This window comes from Lactuca virosa, chromosome 7 (genome assembly GCF_052849685.1).
Source record: "Lactuca virosa cultivar CGN04683 chromosome 7, Lactuca_virosa_CGN04683_v6, whole genome shotgun sequence".
NCBI lineage: Eukaryota > Viridiplantae > Streptophyta > Magnoliopsida > Asterales > Asteraceae > Lactuca > Lactuca virosa.
The window spans coordinates 86,470,420-86,496,732 of NC_136432.1; the positions used below are offsets into that span (position 1 = coordinate 86,470,420).

The following is a 26,313-nucleotide window of genomic DNA, read 5'->3' on the forward strand; positions in this document are numbered from 1 at the left end:
ATTTCTAAATTTTTCCAAATGCCCAGAGGCATTAAGAAGGGAAAAGGTCTAGAATTGGATATGACTAAAATGATTAAGCAATTGTCGAGGACAATCTGAGGTTTACCAAATATTAGTTGCTCAGGGACAGTTGGAAGTATAGTGCTAATTTTGGAAGGACCATATTGACATATTCTGAAAAGAGGCATCTCTTATTCAGAAGTGATAGTCAAAATGAGAATATGGAGTTGTCTCCATAGGTGGAAGTTATCTGTGTAAGATTAGAAAACTTAATGCAAGAAGCATGTCCAAAGCAATGTACTTTGAATATGAGACTTAGTTTCCATGGAGTTGATCTCCATTGGAATACCTTATAATGACTGTTGACAAGTCTTTGTGACTTTGTACATATTCATTACAGGAGGGTCAGTGCATATAAGTTTAAAATCTAAACAGATTTCGATAAATGATAGGAATTTGAAATTCTCACATTTTTCGATAAGGATTTGGGAGTGTGAAATTAGAATCATTGAAATTATGTTCAATTGGTTTATTTCACAAAGTAAGGATCATAGACAAACATAGAGTGCATACTTGGTGTATGGCAAAGCTATTGTTTAAGAAAAACATAGTGTACATGCTTGGAGCATGGGACAACTAGTGTTTTTAATTCAAGTATAAAGTTGATAAAACCGAAACAATGAATAATGAGTAATCAGTATGGTGATAAATAAAAGTGTTTATTTATATTCATAGGGTTTGATACCATATTTGATTCATTTATTCTTGTGTTTCACTTTGCATGTTTTGACTTCCAGAATAACTAAGTCGCTCTTCCTGAATGATTAAGTTATTCAAACCATCCACAGTCGGTCATATGTTGGAAGTAGATATGAATCAAGACTGTCATGGGTTGGTTTGTAGAGGTCCAAGTTGGTGGACAAAGTGGTGCTACAACACTCATGAGTGCTCATAAGTTCTGAGTATTGGATTCAACCCGCGCTCATTTGAATCACTTCATGGATTTTATCATGAGTGATCATGAGACGATAATATCTTATATTCTTCAAACCTAGAGATATGAGTTGTTACTATGAGTTGGTTATACATTGATTGCACGAAAACGCATTTGGTAACTCGATGTTATAAAACGTGCCTTTGTGTATGATTCAACAAGTAGTAGAACAAGCCATATGAGTCGAAGTTTATCCATTCCTTTTACCTTCGGGATAAAAGCGATATCTGTGGGCCCCTCGATGATTTAGCGATGACACATGTGAGTGCTTGGCCAAGCCAGGACTGATTTGATTTGTTCAATCAGTCAGTCATCATAAATCGAAAATCGAGAAACAACAAATGGACAGATAGAATGATTATAATCCATGTCTCAGTCCATATGATATCTAGAATGGAGGAATATATGATCCCTTATCTAATGGACAAGTCATTGACAAGGTCAGAGTTCGACAGCGGCTTTAAGAGCTACGATTGCCAGTTAGGTTTTGAAGTCATACTCAATAATAGTTTTAGACTTATCCAAGTGGGAGACTGTTGGATTAATGTCTAAGTCCATAACTATATTTGGTATGTACTTGACCCGACCCGGCATGGTCCATTTGGGTTGCACTTCACCAGCACAATTTATATGGATAGCCTTTTGAGAATAGTATATTTATGATTTATATTAATATATTATAAGTTCTAATATATTAATATGGAATCATATTATTTAATTAGTATTGATCAAGAATTAATTTAGAATTAATTAAGTGATCAAAAAGAACTAATTAAATATGGACTCTTATATATATATGGAATGGGCCAAGTTCATTTAGGTTGGGCTAAGCATTCATGGATGGTCCATGGAGCTTTTAACCCATGGATCCTATGTAAATGAAAGGTCATGGGTATTAGGGTTTACATGGATGTAACCCTAATCCTCCATAATATATAAAGGGGTCCTTGGCTCACAAAATTGGCACAAGTGTGTGAAAATAAGAGTGGACCGATTTTAGTGTGCATACATATTCTCTCAAGTTCTTCCAAGGTGTTTTGGTGATTTGTGATTCCATTTGAGGCTTCCACACTATTGGGGCTAAGCTCTTAAAGCTTGAAGACATCAAGCTACATCAAAAGGTATGTCATCTAACTAGAACTTTGTAGTATAGGTGCTTCATAATATGCTAGTTAGGATGAAACCTTGGAATAGTTAATATTTGCATGTATAATAGAGAAAACATAGATCCAAGGTTTATAGGGTTGCATGTACACCATAGGAGTGTTAGAATGCTCAAAAACCAACAACAAGTTGGTATCAGAGCCTTGGTTTGAGGGATTCGGATGCACCTTCGGGCGCATTTGAACTCAAACTGAGGATTTGAGAAACTTTTCGAAATAAAACCAAATTTTTCTAAAGGAATAAAAGGTTTTGAAAAGAGCAGAGCAGAGCAGTGTGTACGATCAGCCAGACCCCGAACGGTGATTTCCCAAAATACCCTTATATATGTGTTATGAGATATGATATCATATGTTATGCATGCTAGAGTAGGCTAGGTATTCTTATTAGGACTAGAGTGGCCTGATTTGTGATGCCTTAGCCTAGGGGTTTTGCTGTTGGGAGATGCTTGAGAGTGAGTAGATAGCAGCGAGGAGCTTATGAGAGGTCTTTTAGAGAGTAGCCTATGCATAGTGAGAGTAGAGTACTTGGGATTTAGGATCCTAGGAGGAGGACTTGGGGTGAATACTAATGCGGTGTGGACGGTAGTATTGGGCCCGTACTACTGAAGACATCGGATCAGTGCACAGTCCAAGTAAGAATCCTTAGGGTACAAAGGAACAAGTAGGGCTGAGTTGTCGAGTGTGAGTATGCTCGAGCGAGTCTCTGATATTTCTTATGTTGTATTTCAGAGACATCATGGTTGGGACACGCCACAGACCAGAGACCAGCGGTGTGAGTGACGAGGAGCTTCGTCAGATGATCCACGAGGAGGTGGCTGCGGCTATCCGCGCAGAGATTCCGGAGATGTTTGGGTCTATTAAGACCACATTGATTGAGACCTTTGATGAGAGATACGCAGCGGTTACTGAGGCTGCAGCTGCTGCAGCTACCGCAGCTGTTGCTGCTGCTAGGCCTCAGGGTGGTGATGTGTTGCTGTTCCGGGAGTTCAGCAACACGAAGCCACCAGAGTTTGATGGGACGCAGGATCTGATTGCTACGATGAGATGGGTTTCTGACATCGAGGGATGCTTCTATATGTGTTCTTGTCCAGAGTATCTGAGAGTTCGGTTCGCGCTGAACCAGCTTCGCTTGGGAGCGAAGGACTGGTGGAAGTTTGTGACAGCGCACTATACTTCTGCAGAGCTTGCCGCGGTAACCTGGGAGAGGTTCACCTCTATGTTTCGTGATGAGTACGTTCCCCCGGTGGAAAGGGAACGGTTGGCCCAGGAGTTCTTGACCCTCAAGCAGGGTACTGAGTCTGTTACTGTGATCACCAGAATGTTCCATGAGAGGGCGATGTTCTGCCCTGAGCACGTGTCTTCCGAGCAGGCACGCATGAGTCGGTATTTGAGTATTCTGAGGAGAGACATCTGCGAGTTCGTGGCGAACTCGTCGTACCGGACATTTGCCGAGCTTCAGGCGAATGCTCGGAAGAGGGAGATAGAGCTTGAGACACAGGCTAGGGAGGAGGCGAAGTCTCAGGGGAGGGATCGGCGACCGGCACAGTCCCAGCCGGCAGCCAAGCGGGCCAAGCCCGCCGATTCGAGATCAGGGAACTAGAAGGGCCGCACTTGTGGCAAGTGCGGCAAGGGTCATGAGGGGATTTGTAGAGCAGGGTCTTGCTACAAGTGTGGCAAGGAGGGGCACATGGCCAAGGATTGCCTCAAGGGGTTTGCAGCCTGTTTCCACTGCAACCAGACCGGACACCGGAAGGCCGAGTGTCCGTTTTTGCGGGGGTCAGCATAGGGAGCATCGCAGGGATCTGCCCCTGCTACTGTACGAGCTGCTGAGAGTAGGCCAGTGAAGGCTGAGACGCCAAAGGCTCGTGGGAGGGCCTTCCAGTTGACAGCGGAGCAGGTCTGCGCAGCGCCCGATGTCGTGGCTCGTATGTATTCTTTCATGTGTTTATTTTGAGTTTGAGATATTGTGCTTATATTATGATATGCGTAGGTACTTTTCTTGTGAGTTATGTACCTTCCTTGGTGTTATTTGACTCGGGTGCGAGTCGATCTTTTGTATCATTAGCCTTTAGTCAGCACATCAGTATCCGTCGAGAGACGTTGAGTCGACCTCTGCGGGTTTCCATAGCTGACGAGAGAGCGGTGTATGCCACTGATGTGATTCGAGGATGTGTACTCGAGATTTTCGGCGTTGAGTTTCTGATTGATTTGGTCCCGATTGCGATGGGAGACGTCTGTGTCATCGTGGGCATGGACTGGTTGAGCAGATTTGGAGCGGTTATCGACTGCGAGCGACAGCTGGTAACCATACGAGACCCTAGTGGGGGAGTTCTTACGGTGTACAGCAAGGGTACCCGTTCTGGGTCAGCGTTTTGTTCGGCCGCTAGGGCGAGGCAGAGTCTACAGCAGGGCTGTAGTGGATTCGTGGCTTATGTGATGGATACGAGGTTTGATGCAGAGAGGCTGAGCACGGTCGATGAGGTTCCGATAGTGCGTGAGTTCCCGGATGTTTTCCCCGAGGAGTTGTCGGGTGTGCCTCCCGAGAGGCAAGTAGAGTTCCGTATCGATTTGGTTCCGGTGGCAGCGCCTATCGCCAAGGCGTCCTATCGCCTTGCGCCTCGAGAGATGCAGGAGTTATCCTCGCAGCTTCAGGAGCTGCTGGGGAAGGGGTTTATTCGGCCGAGTAGCTCGCCGTGGGGAGTGCCGATCCTTTTTGTAAAGAAAAAGGATGGTTCACACCAGATGTGCATTGATTACCGGGAGTTGAACAAGTTAACGGTCAAGAACCGTTACCCCTTACCGGGGATCGATGATTTGTTCGATCAGTTATAGGGAGTGTCTTGGTTCTCCAAGATCGATCTGAGGTCTGGATATCATCAGATGAGAGTGCGGGAGGAGGATATCCAGAAGACGGCGTTCAGGAGTCGTTATGGACATTACGAGTTCGTGGATCTCATGAACAGGGTGTGCAGACCGATGTTGGATCGTTCAGTGATAGTGTTCATTGATGATATATTGGTGTATTCGAGATCCAGAGAGCAGCATGAGGAGCATTTGAGGGAGATCCTTGGAGTTCTGAGATCGAAGAGGCTTTACGCCAAATTCTCCAAGTGTGATTTCTGGTTACGAGAGGTCCAGTTCCTGGGACATCTCGTTAATTAGAATGGGATATTGGTCGATCCTGCCAAGATAGAGGCGGTGATGAGTTGGGAGGTGCCGAGATCCCCCACCGATATCAGGAGTTTTATGGGGTTGGTCGGCTATTATAGGAGATTTATTAAAGATTTCTCCAAGATTGTTGTTCCTCTCACCAGGTTGACCCGGAAGGACGTGGCTTTTAGTTGGGGCCCAGAGCAGCAGGCCTCCTTCGAGACACTTCGCCAGAGATTATGTGAAGCACCGGTGTTAGCCCTTCCGGAGGGGATGGAGGATTTTGTAGTGTATTGTGACGCGTCGATATCGGGACTGGGTGCGGTGCTAATGCAGAGGGGGCATGTGATAGCATACGCATCGAGGCAGCTGAAGCCTCATGAGACGAGGTATCCTACTCACGATCTGGAGTTAGGGGCTGTGGTGTTCGCCCTCAAGATCTGGCGTCACTATCTGTATGGGGTCTGGTGTACCATATACACGGATCACAAGAGTTTGAAGTATTTGATGGATCAGCCCAACCTGAATATGCGCCAGAGGAGATGGTTGGATGTGGTAAAGGATTATGAGTGTGAGATCCTGTACCACCCGGGCAAGGCTAACATTGTAGCCAATGCCCTGAGTCGTAGAGCAGAGTGTGCTTTGATACGTGATGTTTGTTTGAGATTGACGGTGATGACTCCGGTATTGGACACCATTCGAGAGGCTCAGGCAAAGGCTGTGAGACCGGAGAACCGCAAGAGAGAGCGGGTGATTGGGCAGGTATCTGAGTTAGTTACCGATAGTCGGGGGCTTATGATCTTTCAGGGTCGAATTTGGGTGCCTGCGGAGTTGAGCCAGATACATGATACCTTCCACGTGTCCCAGTTGAGGAAGTGTATTTCCGACGAGACGGCAGTGGTACCGCTGGAGGATATTCAGGTGGATGCGAGCCTGAATTATGTTGAGAGACTGATTGCGATCTTCGATCGGAAGATCAAGGTTCTGAGGAACAAGGAGGTGCCTCTAGTTCAGGTTCAATGGCAACATCGGAGAGGGTCCGAGCTGACTTAGGAGCCGGAGTCAGAAATGCAGGAGCAGCATCCGGAGTTGTTTGCGGCATGAGACTTCGAGGGCGAAGTCTGGTTCTAGTGGGGGAGAATTGTAACATCCCAGAATTCAGGTGCGTCTCTTAAACCCTTCTTCTTTCTAAGTTGTCTTGTTTATCCCTTAAAAGTAGAGTGTGGCAAATGAGTATGCTGCGCGTACTCATGGGCGTGTTTTGGACTCGGACTCCACCCGGTACGCTGGGCGTACCTTAGGCTATGCTGGGCGTAGCGGGTCCAGACTCAAAACCCTAAATGAGACTTGAGCCCTATATAAAGAAAGCTATGGTCTTATCCTCAGCCACCATTTGGGAGAGTGAAACCCTAATAGAGAGCCAACCTTCGTTCTAAGCTTGTGTGTGAGTGTTCTTGAGCTAAAAGTGCCTTTGTGTGTTAGTAAAGAAGAAGAGGAGGTTCTTGTGAAGGCTAGAAGTTGGAGTGCAAGCTTGGATCTGAGTTCTACAGAGGGAGGAGCTTCACTTGGAGGTAAAAAGCTCTGATCTTTCCTTGTTATTGTTGATTTGTGCTTCATGGACCAATTTTTAGGGTTTTTGGTCCCAAGGTGGAGACTTTATGAGCAAAAGGTCTCCATAAGCTTAGATCTACTATATTTCAGAGTATTGTGAGTTGAGGGTTCATAAAAATCCAATCTTGGACGTGAATATTAAGCCATGCATGAGATCTAGGCTTTATGATGGAAGAGGAAAGGTGTTAGAGTGATTAGTGACGTTTACAGCCGTGCAAAGGCTTAAAGGTCTCGACTTTATGGATTAAGTGATCTTAGAGAAGTCAGATCTGGAGTTTGAGTTTATGTCTTAACCGTTTAAGACCAAAAATCCATGAGGGCATGAAACTGAGACTTATGCTGGGCGTAAATCTCAGTACGTGCAGCGTAAGGGTTTGAGACCCCAATTCTGGATCGCCGGAGTACGCCCCGCGTACAAGAGCTGGTACGCGCCGCGTACGGCCCCCTGTTGACTTTCGTTGACTTTTAGGGTTTTGGTTAACATTTGGACTTTTAGGTCAGGGAGGGGTAAAATGGTCTTTTACCCTTCTGTGGGTTGGTAGAAAGGGATTTAATCTAGCCTTTGAGAGCCATTATTTATTTGAGGATATTGTTTATATGATTAGGCGGGGGCTAGATCAGTATATCCGTGTGCGAGATTATCCGAGTTACCCGAGGTGAGCCTTCTCACTATACTTTACCTTGAGTGGTAAGTAGAGTTATGTTACAGAGTATCTTGTATGCTATGTATGTGATGTGTTGCACTGCATTATTTCTATGTGATTTATGCTGTGTATATTCCAGAGTTTACAAAGTTAGGACCGGAAGGTCCACAGAGTTAGGACCAGAGGGTCCACAGAGTTAGGGCCAGTAGGCCCACAGAGTTATAGCCTCGAGTGGCTAATATGTGTTATATGTGGTATTTTAGGGAACTCACTAAGCATTTATGCTTACAGTGTTTTGTGTTATGTGTTTTAGGTACCAGTGAGGATCGCGGGAAGGCGCCGACATGATCAGTACACACTTGTGGAGTTTTTATGTATTGTGATCTTGGGATGAATTTTATGGATTTGATATGTGATACATGGAGATTTATAATATTTATGAATGAAATTATATTTTTAAAAGTGAAAAATTGTTTTGGAATTTACGACGTTACACACGTTGTGAGCTTTTGACCTATTACTCCGTAGACTTGCTAGCTGCATTCTAGGCTTGAAAAGTGACCATTTGACTCCTCATGTCGTGAGAATCCATGCTCACGTCGTGAGCTTTTGACCTATCACTCTGTAGCCTTGCCAGCTGCATTCTAGGCTTCAAAAGTGACGATTTGACTCCTCACGTCATGAGAATCTATGCTCACGTCGTGAGTCTAGTCAGATTAGGGTTTCTGACACGTATCATGCTCTCAGACAACTGTATCTTCGGAAGGTCATAACTTTTGCATACGAGTTCCGTTTTTGACGTTCTTAATATCCACACGTAGGTGGAGACGTACTCTAAAACTTTCCTTTAGACCCCTAAGGCTAAAAAGCACTTTATCGTAAACTCACTTTTTACGATTCCCAGTGTCATGCCGGCTTTATCGCGAAACTTCGACATGTCATAACTTCTTCGTTATAACTCAGATTTCGGCGTTCTTTATATCTCCGGAATCCTTGTCACAACCACTACAGCTTTCTTCATAGATATCGGGTTTATTTAACATTTTATTTTTGACGCTTATTTTTATCCTTTATTTATTATATTATTATAAACAAGTAATAAGCACACAAAATCACATAATTCACATAATATTCAAGTAATTCATCTTTATTACTTTAAACGAGTTACAATGGTTAACCTAAACTATTACATCATCATTAATGCTTAGCCCAGAAACACAGACGTTACAACCATAAATAAGAAAGAAGACTTGTGTTTGATTAATTTATTCAACACACAATGCTCTTAGAAAGCATGGGTAGTTGATTTGATGAAGCATAGGTCTTAAAGTGCTAAGACCCATGGGATAAAGGCTTAGAGTAAGGACTTAAAAAAACTAGTTTTCTCACTTCTTTCACTAAGTGAAAACCACAAATTTGTGGCTTCCCATCTCCATATTCTCTTTAGTTTTTGTCTCTTAAAGTGTTAAGAACATAAAGATGAAGATGATACTTGAATACTCTCTTTTAAGGCAAACTAGTTTCTTTGTCTTAAGAGCTTAAGAGATTCTTTTATTACAAGAAGAAGACTAGCATCTTATCAAGTTGATTTATTGTTGGTGGATATCTGTAGATAACTTCTATCTTGAAGTTTCATGCCACACTTCATCAGCTTTTAATCTCCCATGAGAATCAAAGTCTTCAAATGTTGCAACATTTTTCTTTCTATGGTTGTTTTTATATTTCTATGTCTTGCAAAATGATCTTTTGGTGAGAATAAAACTAGTTTTATTTTGTTCAAAATCAAATTCTTCTGTTGCCATGTTTATGTTTTTGAAACAATTTTTGAATAAAAATCCAACAAAATCTCATATATTTCAACCTTTGGACGACCTCATGTTTAAAAAAAGTAGTAACAACTTTAGAAGATGATCTATATTAGAGTTGTTAATTCTCAACACGACATGAATCCAACATGCAAACAAACATGTTTGAATAATAGATTTCAACTCGTTTAATTAAATGGGCTGACACGACACGACACCAAAATTAAATGGGTAAGATTACGGTCCAAACTTTCAACATGAAAATAACATGTTTATTTTTATGCAACTTGTTTTAAATTTTTAGGTAAATTGTGCATAACCAAAACCAAATTTAATAAATAAATAAAAACTTTAGGGTGAATCGTTTTGTAATATGAAGTAAGTAGTAACTAATTAGCGTCCGAAGTCGAAACTTATTTTTAGTTTTTTTTTTATTATTAATATCTCATACTCCGCAATCTAGGGGTGAGCAGTTGGACCTCCGTACCAGGAATCGGACTTGGACTTGTACTTGATAAGCCTCAACAGATGCAGTCCAATGTCTACCAACTTCTGCAAAATAGGTCTCATACGGTTCCGTCCAGTCCAAATGCTCAATTTTACGTCCAAGAACTAGGAACCTGACCTGACTTGGACCTAGTAAGCCTCAACAGGTCCGGTCCAAAGTCCATCAATTTTTGTAAAACCGGTCTGGTCCAAATGCTCACCCTACCACAATCTCACTCGCCCACTTCCCTTTTCGTATGACTTGCTTCCTCTAAACTTATTGTGGATTTCGCTCATTCACCTACCAAACTACTACTCCTTCCTTTTTTTCATTTTTTCCCACTTCTCCACACCCTACTCTTTCAACCTATAGTGTTTCAATCTAACACGACACAACATATTTACAAGGTTTAAACCCTAAACAGACAATCTAACACGAACTCGACATGGAAATAAACAAGTTTGACATGACACAACATGATACTTAAATAGGTCTGTTTAAAGTCAAGTTATCTGAACCCATTTAAGTTTCAACCGACACGAACGTTTTCCACCCTTAATTTCTCTAGTCATAAGGAAATGGGTAAAAGAAAAAAATGACATGGGTATATTGTAAAGTTTAGTAGTAACCAAGGGGCCAAAGTAGAATAAACCTAAAATTCGAGGTAGCTGAATGTCAAACTTTACTAAAATAATCCCATTGGTAGCAGAAGTCACCTTCATGCGGGGTATCAAATGCGAAGCCAACGCTAAAAAACACAGTGGGAGAAGAAGACCGATCGCAAAAGCGTGAGAAGTAAGTCAAAAGCTCCTTTGGCGCGTCCTTTCTATCATCATAAGATACATACTGATCTAAAAACTCCCTAAATATTATAGATCTGTAAGTTTTTTTTGCGAATTATGATCCTCAAAGTCGCTGTTATTGGCTCGTAATCTCTATGAAGTCGAATTATTTATATCTATAGCTATAATCAAGCTATGTGACCAGCGAAATTAACAAATTGAAAGGAGTTCGTTATATAACTATTAAGTTATATTAATTTATTAGAGTTTTAGGTTTAAAATTGGCTCTATTAGCATTGATACCTTTCTATCTGTTAATTGCAATATATATTGGCTTTTGCGATCAAAATTCAGAGACATTAAAGATTACGAAATTTTTCAGTGGCAAAATTTGCTGTTTAATTTAGCTGACTATGTAGCATTTTTTTGTCGTGGAATTTAGAAATGATCAGTAGTATCATTAATTCATTATCACTAATGAAAACAAACAGGAAGTTGAAACCTGATGATGTACTTGAAAAGTTAATTTGTGAACTTTACGATAGAAAACAGTTCATTGTTGGGAAGAAAGTAAAATGAGCATGATCTTAGTATCTTCATGTATAATGTACAAATATGCAGAACTGTTGATGTATTTTGTTGCAGATTTCATTCTCTTTGGCTGCTGTAGTCGATTAAATTACATCTCTGGTGATTAATATGAGTCTTGGAGGCCCTTCTCTTGGTTCTGGTTAGTTTCTTTTTGTTCATTTTCTCTATGTTAATTCCTTTTATATTTTTGTGAAAATGGGATATTTTAATGAAAGGTGGTAGAACTGCTAGAAGGGCATTTGAGTTTGGACAGACACACGTGGTAAAACCTAAAGGCAAACACCTGGCAACCATTGTTTGGTTGCATGGCCTTGGTGACAATGGTGCAAGGTGATACTAACATCATCTCAAATTCTCAACTTCTTTTCTCTGTTTTCTATCATCTTTTTCATTTTTTTTTTATCTTTAGCTACTGAGATCTATGTTCTGTTTCCTGACAGCTGGTCCCAGCTCTTGGAGACCCTTCCTCTTCCAAATGTAAGGACAATATTCCTTTATTAAAATTTATTGAAAAAAAAAATCATTTACCCCTGTTTTATAATTTATACACAAAACATAGATTAATTTAACTGAATATGATGCAGATCAAATGGATATGCCCAACATCTCCTTCTCAACCCTTAACATTATTTGGTGGCTTTCCTTCAAATGCATGTATGTTTTTATGCTCTTGTAAAAAAAAATAAAAAATATGCATGAAATTATCAAAAAGTTGGTGTGATGGATTTTAGGGTTTGATGTAAGTGACCTTTCTGAAGAATCAAAACAAGATGTAGATGGACTTGATGCTTCAGCTGCACATGTTTTGAGCCTCCTCTCCGCTGAGCCTCCAGATGGTAGCTTCCATTTTTTTTTTTCTTCCCCGGAAATGACCAAAATACCCTCACTACTTATTTCTTCCACTTGGCAGTAAAACTTGGAGTAGGAGGGTTTAGTATGGGTGCAGCCACTGCTTTATACTCTGCAAGTTGCTTTGCTCATGGAAAACTTGGGGATGACAATGCTTACTCAGCCCATTTGGATGCAGTTATTGGCCTTAGTGGCTGGCTTCCATGTGCCAAGTATTATTTACCATTTTACCCTTTCTCCTTCCCCAAGCAACACCTTATTTGGTGATATGATATTCTTTGCTAGGGACCTAAGTAACAAAGTAGAAGGGGATGAAGCTGCAGCTCGAGCATCATCTTTGCCCATTTTGCTATGTCATGGAAAAGGTACTTTTTTTTAATTAATTTTATTTATGAAAAAATCCGATTTTTCAAAGTATGTTGCTATTTCTTGCATTTCTAACTTTCACAATTTGATTTCAGTTGATGATGTGGTTCTCTTCCGTTATGGTGACAAGTCATCAGAGAAACTATCTTCAACTGGCTTTAAAAACTTGACCTTCAAAACCTATGACTCGTATGTAACCTTTCCATCAAATCTAATAAATGTTTTGAGGAGGGCATTTACATCTTTTCCCCATCTTTTTGTATGAGACAAAGAAAACGCAACTTTTGTCTCATTCAGATAAATCGCAATATCAGTATCAGTCCAATGCATGTCAAACACAGTACTAACTGTTTTTTTTTACAGGCTTGGCCACTACACGATGCCCGAAGAGATGGACGATGTTTGCTCGTGGCTAACTTCAAAATTAGAGCTCAAGTGCGAGTCTTAGTTTCATCGATTGCAAAATCAAAACCAAAAGGAATATTTTGTGATGTGGTGTGAAATATAATTTGGTCAAACATTTAAACATGTGTGTTGGTTACATGGGTGTTCATTTAAACATGGGTGTGAAAATTACATGGGGCACTCTGGTTGTGGTTCCAAACAATCAATCATTATAAATACTTGGGTTTAAAATCTACAGAAAAGTACATTCGATTGTGTACAACAAACGGAAGTGATAAACAAAACAATAAACTTAGGAACAAAATAAAAAATCACTTGAAATTTCAACAAATTACTATGAAAGAAAGTGTGGGTTTTTGGTTTTCATCTAGCGACCTCTTTGATAAAAGATACATCATTGTAGGGTGGTGGGAGGAGGTGTTTATCTTGCTCATCATTGTCATATTCTTCTTCTGTAGGAGGAGGAGGTTCTTGAGCATTGGTTGTTGACACAGATGTGTTCCCATCTTCTTCTGTAAATCGATCAGATCAAAATATTACTATTACAACATTTCTAATATATCTATTTTACATTAAATTAAACAAATAAAAGAACAATCAAAAGCTCCTATTGTGGATGCTCTAAGATGTTGGCCTAAAGGATAAATTTTGGTCCAGGGTTAAAAGAATAACATTAGAAAATATAAGGAAAAAATACATAAGGGCAAATTTGTAAAAGGCAGGACTCATCTCTCATACTTTATCTACAATAAGTCAAAAAGAAACCTTCACATATAAAACATTTATAAAAACTCGTAAAAAACATACCACAATTATGATACTCGGGAAGCTGTTTAACAGCAGATACTTGAAGGCTTTCAGGAAGTAGACAACTGCAAACAGCACCTACACATTATAAAACCAAAATATCACTACTTGACATGTATTGATTAATGAATGAATAGGACAAAAGCAAAAAGACATAAATACCCTCATCATAAAAAATAAAAAATACGCACCTAATCTGGCGAGTCGATTGACCCAGCCAGGGATACTTTTGCCAGTTAATCTTTGGGAAATGTCATCTGTAAAATGGTTGCAATTTTTGGAAATGAGGTGATATGTGTCTCCATGATACTCTGAAGCCACATTCTCAATAAATTCCCTAAATTCGGATGGTGATTTTGTTACATGCCCTAATGGGATTGAACATCTATAAACAAAACCAGGGCAACTCTTGGGTTCAACTTCAAACACACCACTAATTGGGAAATCATGAGCCCCGTATCCGTATTCCATACCATACACTGTAACAAAGAAAGGGGTAATTAGGTAATTTCACATTTATCTTGATGGGAAGAGACAGAAAGAACAGCTTAAAATAGAGTACATAAAGCTTTTTATCTATCATTTCTATGTTGAAAACCTATGAATATTCTTGAATAAAATTCAATCAACATAGCATCTTCTACAACTAAAGAAACTTGATTTATCCAAATGAAACTAAATTCATAAAACCTAAAAGTAAAATCCCAAAATAACCCATGAACAATCTTGGATTTTTGAAAGATTCCAATTCATTTAGTATACATAACACATACCATAGCATGCACACTGGTAAGCAGTGATCAAGAAGACATTTTTTATGGCTCAAGAACACCAAAGAGCTCATAAAACATTGAATTAAAAGAAAATTCCAATTAAAGCTTTCATATTCTGCAAAACCCATATCACCGTATACAAATCAAAGGAAACCCAAATCATTTTACTTGTACAATTGGGAATTAAAACTAAATACCCATGAAACGTTAAGTCATGATCACCATTAAACTTCATCAAGAAGACATCTTTTAAAGATGAAGAAACAACTGTACTCCAAAACCTCATAAATCATTAAGTTAAAACATAAACTCATTGCAGTTACAGATCATTCTACAAAACCAATTACGAAAGAAAAGTAAGCCCAAATGATTGTTTTCATCAAGAAGACATGATTGAAAAGCTCAAGAACCCCTACTCAAAAACCTCATAAAACATTGAACTAAAACAAAAACCCTTTAACGTTTCAAATCAGTCGACTAAACCCACATCACCATATACAAAATCGCCTAAAATGGAATTAGATCAGGTTGGATTTTTGCTCACCTTGAATACCCGAATGAAAAATACCAAATCCAAACCAGATGCTGTACGAATTGATAGGGGTAAGATCATATACATTCAGGAAAACTTGTGTGTCCATGTTGCTGTAATTCCTTTCTGGGCTTGTTGAGTTTGATGAGGTACTGTGTCGTCCCATTTGCTGATTTTAGTTTGCTTGTCTCTAAATTAAAAGTGATCTATCTTTCTGAAAGAAGAGAAAAGGGGCTTCTTATGCTTTTATGAACGATTTTTCGTTTCTGGGATCATACTTTTTGCTGTGAGATACAAACACACACTCCAATCGAAAAGGGTTGGTTTTTCTGTTCGGGGAAGAGGCAAAATTGATCGGAACTCTTTTCGAGTGTACAATTGGGAAAAGGAAAAAGGAAAAGGAGAAAGGGTAAAGTGGGAAGAGGGATTTTCAGAAAGCTGTATAAGTTCAATTTGGATCGTGGGATCAATCATGGAAGTGAACGAGTCAGGACTCGCTGTGTCGCTGAGCTCATTTGGGCCCTTTGATAAAATGACAGATTGGGATCAATCATGAAAGTTTCATCAGGTAGGTCGGGTTGAGTTTTTGACCGAAAAGAAAATGTATTTTTTTATAAAATATAAAATTTTAAATATTTACCAGTAATTACAAAAAAAAATACTATATTTTATTAAGTTTAACTATCAACTTTTTTTTCGAAAAAAAACATTATTTTTTTATAAAACGTTTCAATTTTTGATCAAAAATCAATTACATGTTATGTGATAGGTTAATTATGAGAAAAATATTAATATTTTTTCAAAATTTCGGTTTAATCATTATGGTTGGTTTTTTTAAAATAAATAAAAATTTGTGGTTTTTTTAACATTATTATAAGTCGTAATGGTCCGATGGAACATTTATAAAAAAAAACTGGTCCGATGGAACATTTATAAAAAAAAATGAGGTTTTATTAATACAAATAAATATTTGGTGGTTAAACCGAGAAAAAAAATGATAAAATATAGTTTTTTTTTTTTGTAATTAGCAATATTTTATCAAATAATTAAAGTTTTAAATATTTATATTTTTATAAAATATTCAGTTTTTGACTATTAAAATATAATTCCATCAATGTATCTATGATTAATGATTAATGAGTTTTTTTTTACCAAAAAAGTGTTTTTTATAAATTATCGAATAGGTATAGTTTTAAAAATATTTAATAAATGGTACTTTAAAAAAAATTATAATTTTATATTTTTTTAACTATTTTTATTGTTTATATATATATATATATATATATATATATATATATATATATATATATATATATATATATATAGGAAAAAGGGAATATACATTACAGCCCCACCTAAGCTTAGGTACTAAACCTTTTGAAAATACATTGTTTTACTATATAAAGATTACGGTTAATGGATTCACGATTAATACTTCAAGATATAAATTCAAGATTGACACAATAGGGTTTAGGGTTTAGGTTTAGGGTTGAGGGTTTAGGGTTTAGGGTTTAGGTTTAGGGTTTAGGGTTTAGATTTAGGGTTTAGGGTTTAGGGTTTAGGTTTAGGGTTTAGGGTTTAGGGTGTATGTTTGGGGTTTAGGGTTTAGGGGTTTAAATTTAGGGTTTAGGGTTTAGGTTTAGGGTTTAGTAATGTTCACTTGGGTGAAGTAATAAACGATAATTGAGGAAAGAAAACAGAGATGGTAAAACGATAATGAAAGAAAGAAATGTTATGGATGATGATATATTTACCAAATGAAACCAAACCGGGTATATTTAGCATGCATAAGATTTTGGTCATAAACCCCCCATTTTGACCTAAGTTGATGTGACATCCTCAAAATCACGGCCAGAAAAGACCGATTTAATTTATGATTTTAAAATAATTTCAGAGTAAATCCATTGATTTAAAAGAGTTGCGGAATTTGTTCCCAAAACACAATATGATAAAATAAAGTTTATCAAAGTATTTCTTAAAGAAATGTATTTTCATTATATATCAAAACTCGGGATGTCATGTTCCGATACAGACACAAAAGCATAAACGGCCCATTATAAGCCTTACAACAGTTATATGCAACTACTGGCCTATAAACAAAATAACCCGATGATTCATCCATCTTATGCTCTCGCGCCACTACCTGTAATGCAATTAAAACTGAGTGCGTCAGGCTTTGGAGCCTGGTGAGCATATAGGGTTTTCAACCCACAATAAATAATTATATTTAATTTCACCAACCAACAATAACCCGATTACCCATTCCCGTTATCCTCACTTTACGTCCCTAAAACAACATCTATTACCAGGGACCCAATCTAGGATTTTCATTGGGATGGACATTACTGCAAAGGGGTTTCCTTAACAATAGATGTCCTAAAGGCAACCATGAGGGGGATAGAGTACACCGGTGAACACATCGTTCACAACACCTACAGGTTATGAACCTGCCAGCGTTCCACAGGACAGTCTAGAAAGAGTCTGTGGTCGTCATCCATACTCCGCTAGATGACTAGATCAACAACAACATCGAGGCCTCTCATCATTTTATTTCATCACACACCAACTGTCTACCCATGTTCTACCCAACATATTAGTAGATAAAGTATATACATTTATATACAGCTTAAAACCTGTACAAAACATCCATTCAACAACTAGTTCAAATAAACAAATAATATATAAACACATAGCACGTATTTTATAAAGAATATTTCATATCTATGTGTTAGAAGAAAACGAATATACACTCACTTGATCAGAAAATGATCGGGCAGCACTACGGCTCTAAGAGTAGTATTTCTTCGGTGAAACCGGGAGATCTTCACAAAAACCGGGCTTCTCGCGGGCAGAGTTTCGGCTCGGAAACTTTACTTCTCGGGATCTTCGGGGCTTCGGGACTCGCTTCGGGTCTCGGGATGATACCGGGGCTTCGGGGGTATAACTTGCACGTAGATCGATGAAATAAGGGTGAGAGAGGAGAAATAAGCAACAAATCCCGGAGACCTTGCATTCTATTTATAGGGGAGGCTGACCCTCCGAACGCAGCGCGTTCCCTGAACGAACGCAGCGCGTTCCGCCGTGCGTCATTGCTTACGAACTTCGGACTTGACAGGCGACGGGACAGGCTCTGGGCTCCGAACGCGGGGCGTTCCCCCTTTGGGATGCGCGCCTCGAACTTCAGAAAATCATATCTTGCGCATACGAGCTCCGTTTTCGACATTCTTTATATCCACGCGAATGTGAGACTATTCTCTACAACTTTCATTTAGACTCCGTCGGCTAATTTTGACGTTATTTTTATTATATTATTTTTAGTAGGCCGGGACAGGAAAACTCTGTTAGAAATTCATAACTTCTTCATCTGACGTCCGTTTTTGTCTGTCTTTTTACCGTTGGACTACTATCGACGAGATCTTCGATTCTCGTTTAGATTGTTTCGGCTAGAAATCCCTCGATCTCATATTCAAGTTTCGGGCTGCATACTGCTAAGTCGAAACTTAAAAAAATCATAACTTTCTCATACGAAGTCAGATTTAGAAGTTCTTCTTATGCACACTCTCGGTTTAACATATTCTACGACTTTCGTTTAGATCACTAAGGCTAGATATCACTCTATCTTAAATTCATATTTTATGTCATTCAGCGTCGTGTCGGTTCTGTCGCGAAACTTCGACGGGTCATAACTTCTTCGTTATAACTCGGATTTCGACATTCTTTATATATACGGAATCCTTGTCACGACCACTACATCTTCATGTATCGATATCGGTTTTATCTAACATTTTATTTTTACGCTTATTTTTATTCTTAATTCAATTAGGCCACACAATTAAGCATAAAACACATAATACTCAAATAATACATTCTTATTATTTCAAAATGAGTTACAAAGGTTAACCTAGATTATTGCATCGTCATTAATGCCTAGCCCAGAAACACAGGCGTTACAATTCTCTCCACCTTAGGATTATTCCGTCCCCGGAATCACACATCAACAAACAAATGCGGATAGCGACTCATCATGTCACTCTCCGTCTCCCAGGTGAGATTTGGCCCATTCGCATGTCTCCATCGGACAAGCACTAATTCGACCATCTTGCGTCGCAACTTCTTAGTCTTTCAGTCAGCAATTGCCTCTGGTTCTTCAATCAATCTTTTGATCTCATCAATTCTTAATTCAGAAATTGGAATTATGTCGGGAACTTCTCCCGTGAACTTCCTCAAATAACACACGTGGAAAGTGATATGAATTCCATTCAGTTCTTCGGGTAATTCGAGCTTGTAAGCTTGGTTCCCAATCCTCTGTGCTTATCACTCCAAGCATAAGTAGCTCCTTTGTGGGTCAAAGTTGTTAGTGGAGTAGCGATCGAAGAAAAGCCTTGGATAAACCTCCGATAATATCCGGCTAATCCCAGAAAGCTTCGGATCTCCGTGGGACTTTTCGGTTGTTCCCACTTCATCACAACTTCAATCTTTGCTGGATCAACCATTATTCCTTCTTGGTTGACCACGTGACCCAAGAATTGGACTTCTCGAATCCAAAAATCACATTTGGAGAACTTAGCATACAGCTTCTCCTTCTTCAAGACTTCTAACACTTCGCGCAAGTGTCTGCCATGCTCCTCTTGGCTTTTTGAGTAAATCAGAATGTCATCTATGAATACTATCACAGATTTATCAAAGAACGGTTTACAAACTCTGTTCATTAAATCCATGAATGTTGCTGGAGCATTGGTTAGTCCAAACGACATAACCGAAAACTCGTAGTGTCCATATCGTGTTTTGAATGCAGTCTTCTCGATATCCCGCTCTCTCACCTTCAACTGATGATATCCTGACCTAAGGTCGATCTTCGAGAAATAGCTCGAACCCTGTAGCTGATCGAACAGGTCATCAATCCTCGGCAACGGATATCTATTCTTTATTGTTGCCTTGTTCAGCTCTCTGTAATCGATGCACATTCTCATACTTCCATCTTTCTTCTTCACGAATAACATCGGAGCTCCCCAGGGTGATGAACTAGGTCTAATGAATCCTTTGTCCAATAACTCCTGAAGTTGCATCATCAGGTCCTTCATCTCCGTTGGTGCTAATTGGTAAGGTGTTTTTGCTATTGGCGTCGTTCCTGGTAACAAGTCAATACGAAATTCTACTTGTCGATCAGGCGGTAATCCAGGAAGATCTTCGGGAAATACTTCCGGATAATCACACACGACAGGAATGCTCTGCATCACCTTTTTCTCCTTCTTTGCATCAATCACGAATGCCAAATATGATGTACATCCTTTGGCCAAACACCTTCTTGCTTTCATTAGAGAAATGATCCCAGAATTTACTCTGCGTTTGTCCCCATACACCATAAATGACTCTTTCTCTGGTGGGTTTACTTTAACTATCTTCTTTTTGCACAATATCTCGGCGTCATTGGCGCTAAGCCAATCCATTCCCAGCACGATGTCAAAACCATTTAGTTCAATAGGCAATAACTCCTCGTGGAACTTATTCCCATTCAAATCGATTAAGATGTTTTTCATACGATGGCTAACAGGTACAAACTTGCCACTAGCAACTTCGACTAATAAAGCATTATCTAGTCTATCGACAGGCAAAGCTGGTTTTCTACCAAATTCATGCGAAATAAAGGAGTATTTGGCTCCAGAATCAAATAAAATTTGGGCAGGCAATTCGTTTACGAGAAAGGTACCTGAAGCGACATCAGCTTCTTCTTTAGCAGCTTCCAGTGTCATCTGAAAGGCTCTCGACTTCGGCTTTGGTGGAATGTTGGGTCTTGCCGCCTCCTTCTTTTTCGGACAATCTCTCGAGATGTGCCCCTCCTCACCACAGCTATAGCAAACTTTCTTGGTAAGGGTGCATTCGTTGGCATAGTGCCCTGGAAAACCAGATTTCGAGAATTTATTTTTCTTGTTGGACCCTGAAGGCCCATCACACTTCCTCTTCTCACCAACCTCTGATCTCTCCAGACCCTTCTCCCTGATCTGAGTCTCAACATTCTTAGCAGCCCCGATGGCGACTTTCAATGTGGTTGCTTGCTTAACCATTGGACCATAGTCCGCTGGTAGTCCGGGGGAAAACTTGTTGACCTTTGAGAGTTATGTTGGAACTAAATATGGAATAAGCTTCATCTTTTCCGTGAAACTAGCAACATATTCAGTAACGCTCATTTTTTCCTTCTTCAATTTCTAAAACTCATTATTGATTTCCAGAAGGTCCTGCTCTGAGCAGTATTGCAATTTGAGTTGCACCACAAAGTCTTCCCAAGACATTTTGCTCGCTTCTCCCTTGGGCATAGAGTCAGCTAACAGCTTCCACCAACTCAACACGCTAGATTTCAACAAAGGGATCGCAAGAGCGGTCTTCTGCCTGTTGCTGCATTCGCAACTTTCAAACATTGTCTCCATTTCGGAGATCCAGTTTATAACTTCTACCGGCGTCGGGGTTCCAGATAGACATGGTGGTTTGGATGCCATGAAATCTTTATACTTGCATCCTCGTCCATCATTTCCACCATCCTGGTTGTTATGTCTAACCACCGGTGGGTTGGCTTGACCAATAATCCCACTGAAGTTTCCTCATTCCGACTGTCCTTCACTTAATTCGGGCTGCACAATCGGCATTGAAGGTTCTTCACGATTCTGCTGAAGCAGACGTCTTGTTTCTTCCATCTGACGGTCCAACATTGTCTAAATCATCAATTATACACCAACCATTGTCATCGGCTCGGGTGCAGCAGCTACAACAGGTGCTTGCTCGATTACAGGTGGTTGATTCTTGTTTTCGTTCGCGTTTCCAACTCCGCTTCTTGTTCTTGCCATTCTTGATCTATACACCGAATAAGGTGAATTTAGATCCTCAATTATGATAGAAAATCAAATCATCCTTATCACTCCGAAACGTTTACATGCTAGTTCTAATACCGTCGTCGTACGCTTAGAATCCTAAACACATAAGGTCTCCAGATCCGGTTGGCAACAAACCATAGATCCGAACAAATAATATCATATATGACAAACATATAACATTTAGCACATAAAAGCATTTTAGGCAAATTTCCTAAAGTAAACTAGTGCTCGTGTCTTAAATATAACAGACACTCATCTCACAATCTTTACTTAACATTTTAAGTTTAAGTCTAGAAATCCTACAAATTCCTAGTTAGCTTAAACTAATGCTCTGATACCAACTGTGTAATGCCCGTGTTTCTAGGCTAGGCATTAATATTGACATTATAGTCTAGGTTAACCTTTGTAACTCATTTTGAAGAAATGAAAATGAATTATGTGAATTATGTGTTTTATGCTTAATTATTAGGGTTTAATTAATTAAAAATAAAAATGAGCGTCAAAAATAAACATTAGATAAAGCCGATATCTATTAAGAAACTTCTAGTGGGCGTGACAAGGATTACGGATATATAAAGAATACCGAAATCCGAGTTATAACGAAGAAGTTATGACCTGTCGAAATTTCGCGACAAACCGGCACGGTGTCGAATGTCGTAAAAAGTGAGTTTTTTGATAAACTACTTTTTGGCCTTAGTGATCTAAACAAAAGTCGTAGTGTTCGTTAAACCGAGAATAGGTATAAAAAGAACGCCCAAATCTGACTTCGTATGAGGAAGTTATGATTTTTCGAAGTTTCAGCTTAGCAGTAGACAGCTAAAAACTCGAATTTTAGATCGAGTGATTTTTAGCCGACACAACCTAAACGAGAATCGAAGGTCTCGTCAATAGTAGCACAACTATAAAAAGACAGACGAAAACGGACGTCGGATGAAGAAGTTATGAATTTTTAACGAATTTCCTGTCCCGGTCTGTTAAAAATAATAATATAAAAATTAAAATCAAAATTAGCCGACGAAGTCTAAACGAAATTTGTAGAGCGTAATTTTACCTACGCGTGCATATAAAGAACGTCAAAAACGGAGCTCGTATGCGAAAGTTATGGATTTTAAAAGTTTTGGCGCGAAAATCGAGAAAAATCCCCAAAACTGAGGAATTTCGCATAGGTGGACTTCGGCCACGTGTCCTCGCCTCGCATCCGACGTGTGTCCAAAATTCTGCTGAGTCATCCGAGCTGCTGAGTCATCCGAGCTGCTGAGTCATCCGAAGTGGTCCAATGGCTGTCCGACACGTGCCCTTTATCACGTGTCCGAGCCTTCGCAGTGAGCCACGGACCCCCTATCTCGGACCCTAGACCTCGGTCCACTAAGAAGCTGCCAGCAGCCCCTTCGCAAGCGCAGCCCATGTGCGAGCCACCTGCGCACCTCGCCCAGCTGCTGCCACACACCCTCGCCTGCTGACTCCCAATTCCTTCACCGACTTCGGACTTGCTATAAATAGAGGGCTTGCGAGCCTTCTCGGTTACTTTTGGAGTTTTGCCACATTTAGCCCCTTTTTCCATATTTTCTTCATCTTAACATTCCCCAAAGCCCCGGTATCGATTATAACCCCCAGAATATGCCACGAAGAGCCCGAGAAGCCCGGAAAATTTATCTTTTCGGTTTCGAAGCCCGACCCTCGCAGAGCCCGGTTTCTGAATAAAACTCCCGATTTTATTAGAAACGAACGTTTTAGGAAACGAATTGCTGCCCGATTTTCATCAAATCAAGTGAGTGTATAGTCACCTTCATCTTACATCTAGATATGAAGTATTTTATATAAAATACATGCTACGTGTAATTATATTAATTGTTTAATTGAGGTGACTGTTGAATTGATGTTTTATACAAGTTTTAAACTGTATATGTATTTTTATCTACAAATATGCTGGGTAAAACATGGGTAGATAGTGATGTGTGATGAAATAAAAGTGATGAGAGGCTTCGATGTGATTTGTGATCCAGTCATCTAGCGGAGTTTGGATGACGACCACAGACTTTCTAGACAGTCCAGTGGAAACGCTAGCAGGCCCGCAACCTGTAGGTGTTAATGAACTTGGGTGTTCATTCGCTGTACTCCATCCCCCTTATGGTTGCCTTTAGGACATGTATGGCTGAGGAAACCCCTTAGCAGTAGTGTCCATGCCGATGATATTCTTTAGGCTAGGTCCCTTGTGATAAGTGTTTAGGGACGTAAAGTGAGGATAACGGGAAATGGGTAATCAGGGTTATTGTTGATTGATGAACTTAATAAGTTTATTATTACTGTGGGTTGAAAACCCTATATGCTCACCAGGCTCCCAAGCCTGACCCACTCAGCTTTTTATGTTACAGTTAGTGGACCCCGAGCATAGTCGGAGGACGATGAGAGATTTTTGGATTATAGGCCAGTAGTTGTAAATAACTGTTGAAAGGCTTATAATGTCTTGTTTATGCTTTTGATCTGTATCGGAACATGACATCCCGAGGTTTTGATATGAAATGAAATTATATATTTCTTTAAGAAAGGTTTTGACAAACTTTTATCATATTTTGTATTGGGGACCAATTCCGCAACATCTTTTAAAAAAATTTCTCTGATTTTATTTTAAAAAGCATAAATTAAATCGGTCTTTTCTGGACGAGAAATTAGGGGATGTCACAGTTGGTATCAGAGCATTAGTTTAAGCGAACTAAGAAATTGTATGATTTCTAGACTTAAACTTAGAATGCTAAGTGATGATTGTGAGATGAGTGTCTACCATATTTTAGACACGAGCACTAGTTTATTTTAGGAAAGATGCCTAAAATGCTTTTATGTGCTAAATGTTATATGTTTTCCATATATGCCATTATTTGTTCGGATCTATGGTCCGTTGCCGACCGGATCTGGAAACCTTATGTGTGTAGGATTCTAAGCGTATGATTACGAGATTAGAACTAACATGTAAACGTTTCGGAGTGATAAGGGAATTTAAATACCTATCGAGGATAAAGACCTAAATTCGCCTTATTTGGTATATAGATTGTAATGGCAAGAACTCGTAGTGGAGTTGCAAATGCAAACGGAAACAGGGATCAACAGCCTCAACCTCAAGTAGTTGAGCAAGTACCTGTTGTAGGAGCTGCACCTAAGCCAATGACGAGGGCTGGGGTACAAGCAATGATGCAGATGATGTTAGATCGCCAGATGGAGGAGACAAGGCGATTACTACAACAATATAGGGAAGAAACTACGATACCTGTTGAACAGCCCGAATTGAATGAAGGGCAATCAGTAGTAGGGAACTACAGTGGGACTCTTGGTCAAGCTAACCCACCGATAGTTAGACAAAACAACAAGGATGGAGGAGTTGATGGACGCGGATGCAAATACAAAGATTTCATGGCATCTAAACCACCATGTCTATCTGGAAGTCCGACACCGGTGGAAGTCATGAACTGGATCTCCGAAATGGAGACGATGTTTGAAAGTTGTGAGTGTAGCAACAAACAAAAGACCACACTTGCAATTCCTCTGTTAAAGTCTGGTGTACTGAGCTGGTGGAAGTTACTAGCTGACTCGATGCCCAAGGGAGAAGCTATCAAGATGTCTTGGGAAGATTTTGTGGTACAACTGAAATTGCAATACTGCTCAGAGCAGGATCTTCTGGAAATTAATAATGAGTTCCAGAATTTAAAGAAGGGAAAGATGAGCGTTATTGAATACGCTGCTAGTTTTACGGAAAAGATGAAGCTTGTTCCTCATCTAGTTCCAACTGAACTCTCTAAGGTCAACAAGTTTGCCCTCGGATTACCAGCGGACTTTGGTCCGATGGTTAAGCAAGCAACCACTTTGAAAGCCGCCATCTGGGCTGCTAAGAATGTGGAGATTCATATCAAAAAGAAGGGTCTGGAGAGGGAAGAAGTTGGCGAAAAGAGAAAATTTGAAGGAACTTCAGGTTCCAATAAAAAGAACAAGTTCTCGAAGACTGGTTCGAGAAAATTCGGAGGAGGAGCCGAAGTGAAATGGTGTGAGAAGTGCAAGAAAAAGCACTCTGGAAAATGTAGTGAGGGGGTGACTTGCTTCAAATGTGGAAAGACTGGGCATTTTGCCAACGTGTGTCCGTCCTACAAGAGGGTATGTTTAAAGTGCCATGAAGAAGGGCATGTTTTTAAAGACTGTCCAAAGAGGAAGGATGCAGTAAAGCCCAATCTACCACCAAAGCCGAAGGCAAGAGCCTTTCAAATGACACTTGAAGCTGCGAAAGAAGAAACCGATGTCGCTTTAGGTACCTTTCTCGTAAACGAATTGCCTGCCCAAATTTTGTTTGATTCTGGAGCCATTTACTCCTTTATATCGCATGAATTTGGTAGAAAACTAGCTTTGCCTGTAGATAGACTAGTTAATGCCTTATTAGTCGAGATTGCTAGTGGCAAGTTTGTACCTGTTAGCCATCGTATGAAAAACATCCTCATTGACTTGGATGGGAAT

At 39.7% G+C, this 26,313-nt stretch overlaps 2 protein-coding genes across 3 annotated transcripts; one reads left to right on the top strand and one right to left on the bottom strand.

Moving 5' to 3' along the window:
- The first annotated feature begins 10,539 nt into the window (after window positions 1-10,539).
- On the top strand, window positions 10,540-13,027 carry LOC145124116 (uncharacterized). 2 transcript variants are annotated; one of them, XM_079059341.1, is made up of 10 exons: window positions 10,540-10,649; window positions 11,282-11,366; window positions 11,443-11,557; window positions 11,668-11,704; window positions 11,812-11,881; window positions 11,959-12,063; window positions 12,138-12,288; window positions 12,362-12,441; window positions 12,538-12,631; window positions 12,806-13,027. In XM_079059341.1, exons 2-10 carry the CDS (start codon window positions 11,336-11,338, stop codon window positions 12,888-12,890), a joined length of 768 nt encoding a protein of 255 aa, XP_078915467.1. In that variant the 5' UTR covers window positions 10,540-10,649; window positions 11,282-11,335; the 3' UTR covers window positions 12,891-13,027. The 2 variants fall into 2 exon arrangements, with proteins under 2 accessions (XP_078915467.1, XP_078915468.1); XM_079059342.1 differs by having other exon boundaries at window positions 10,590-10,733.
- Window positions 13,028-13,033: 6 nt separating this feature from the next.
- LOC145124117 (deSI-like protein At4g17486) lies at window positions 13,034-15,484 on the bottom strand. The gene is made up of 4 exons (XM_079059343.1): window positions 14,972-15,484; window positions 13,846-14,133; window positions 13,655-13,732; window positions 13,034-13,359 (listed from the first exon to the last, which is right to left on the bottom strand). The coding sequence occupies exons 1-4, from the start codon at window positions 15,123-15,125 to the stop codon at window positions 13,211-13,213; spliced, it is 669 nt and encodes a 222-aa protein (XP_078915469.1). The 5' UTR covers window positions 15,126-15,484; the 3' UTR covers window positions 13,034-13,210.
- Window positions 15,485-26,313: the final 10,829 nt, after the last annotated feature.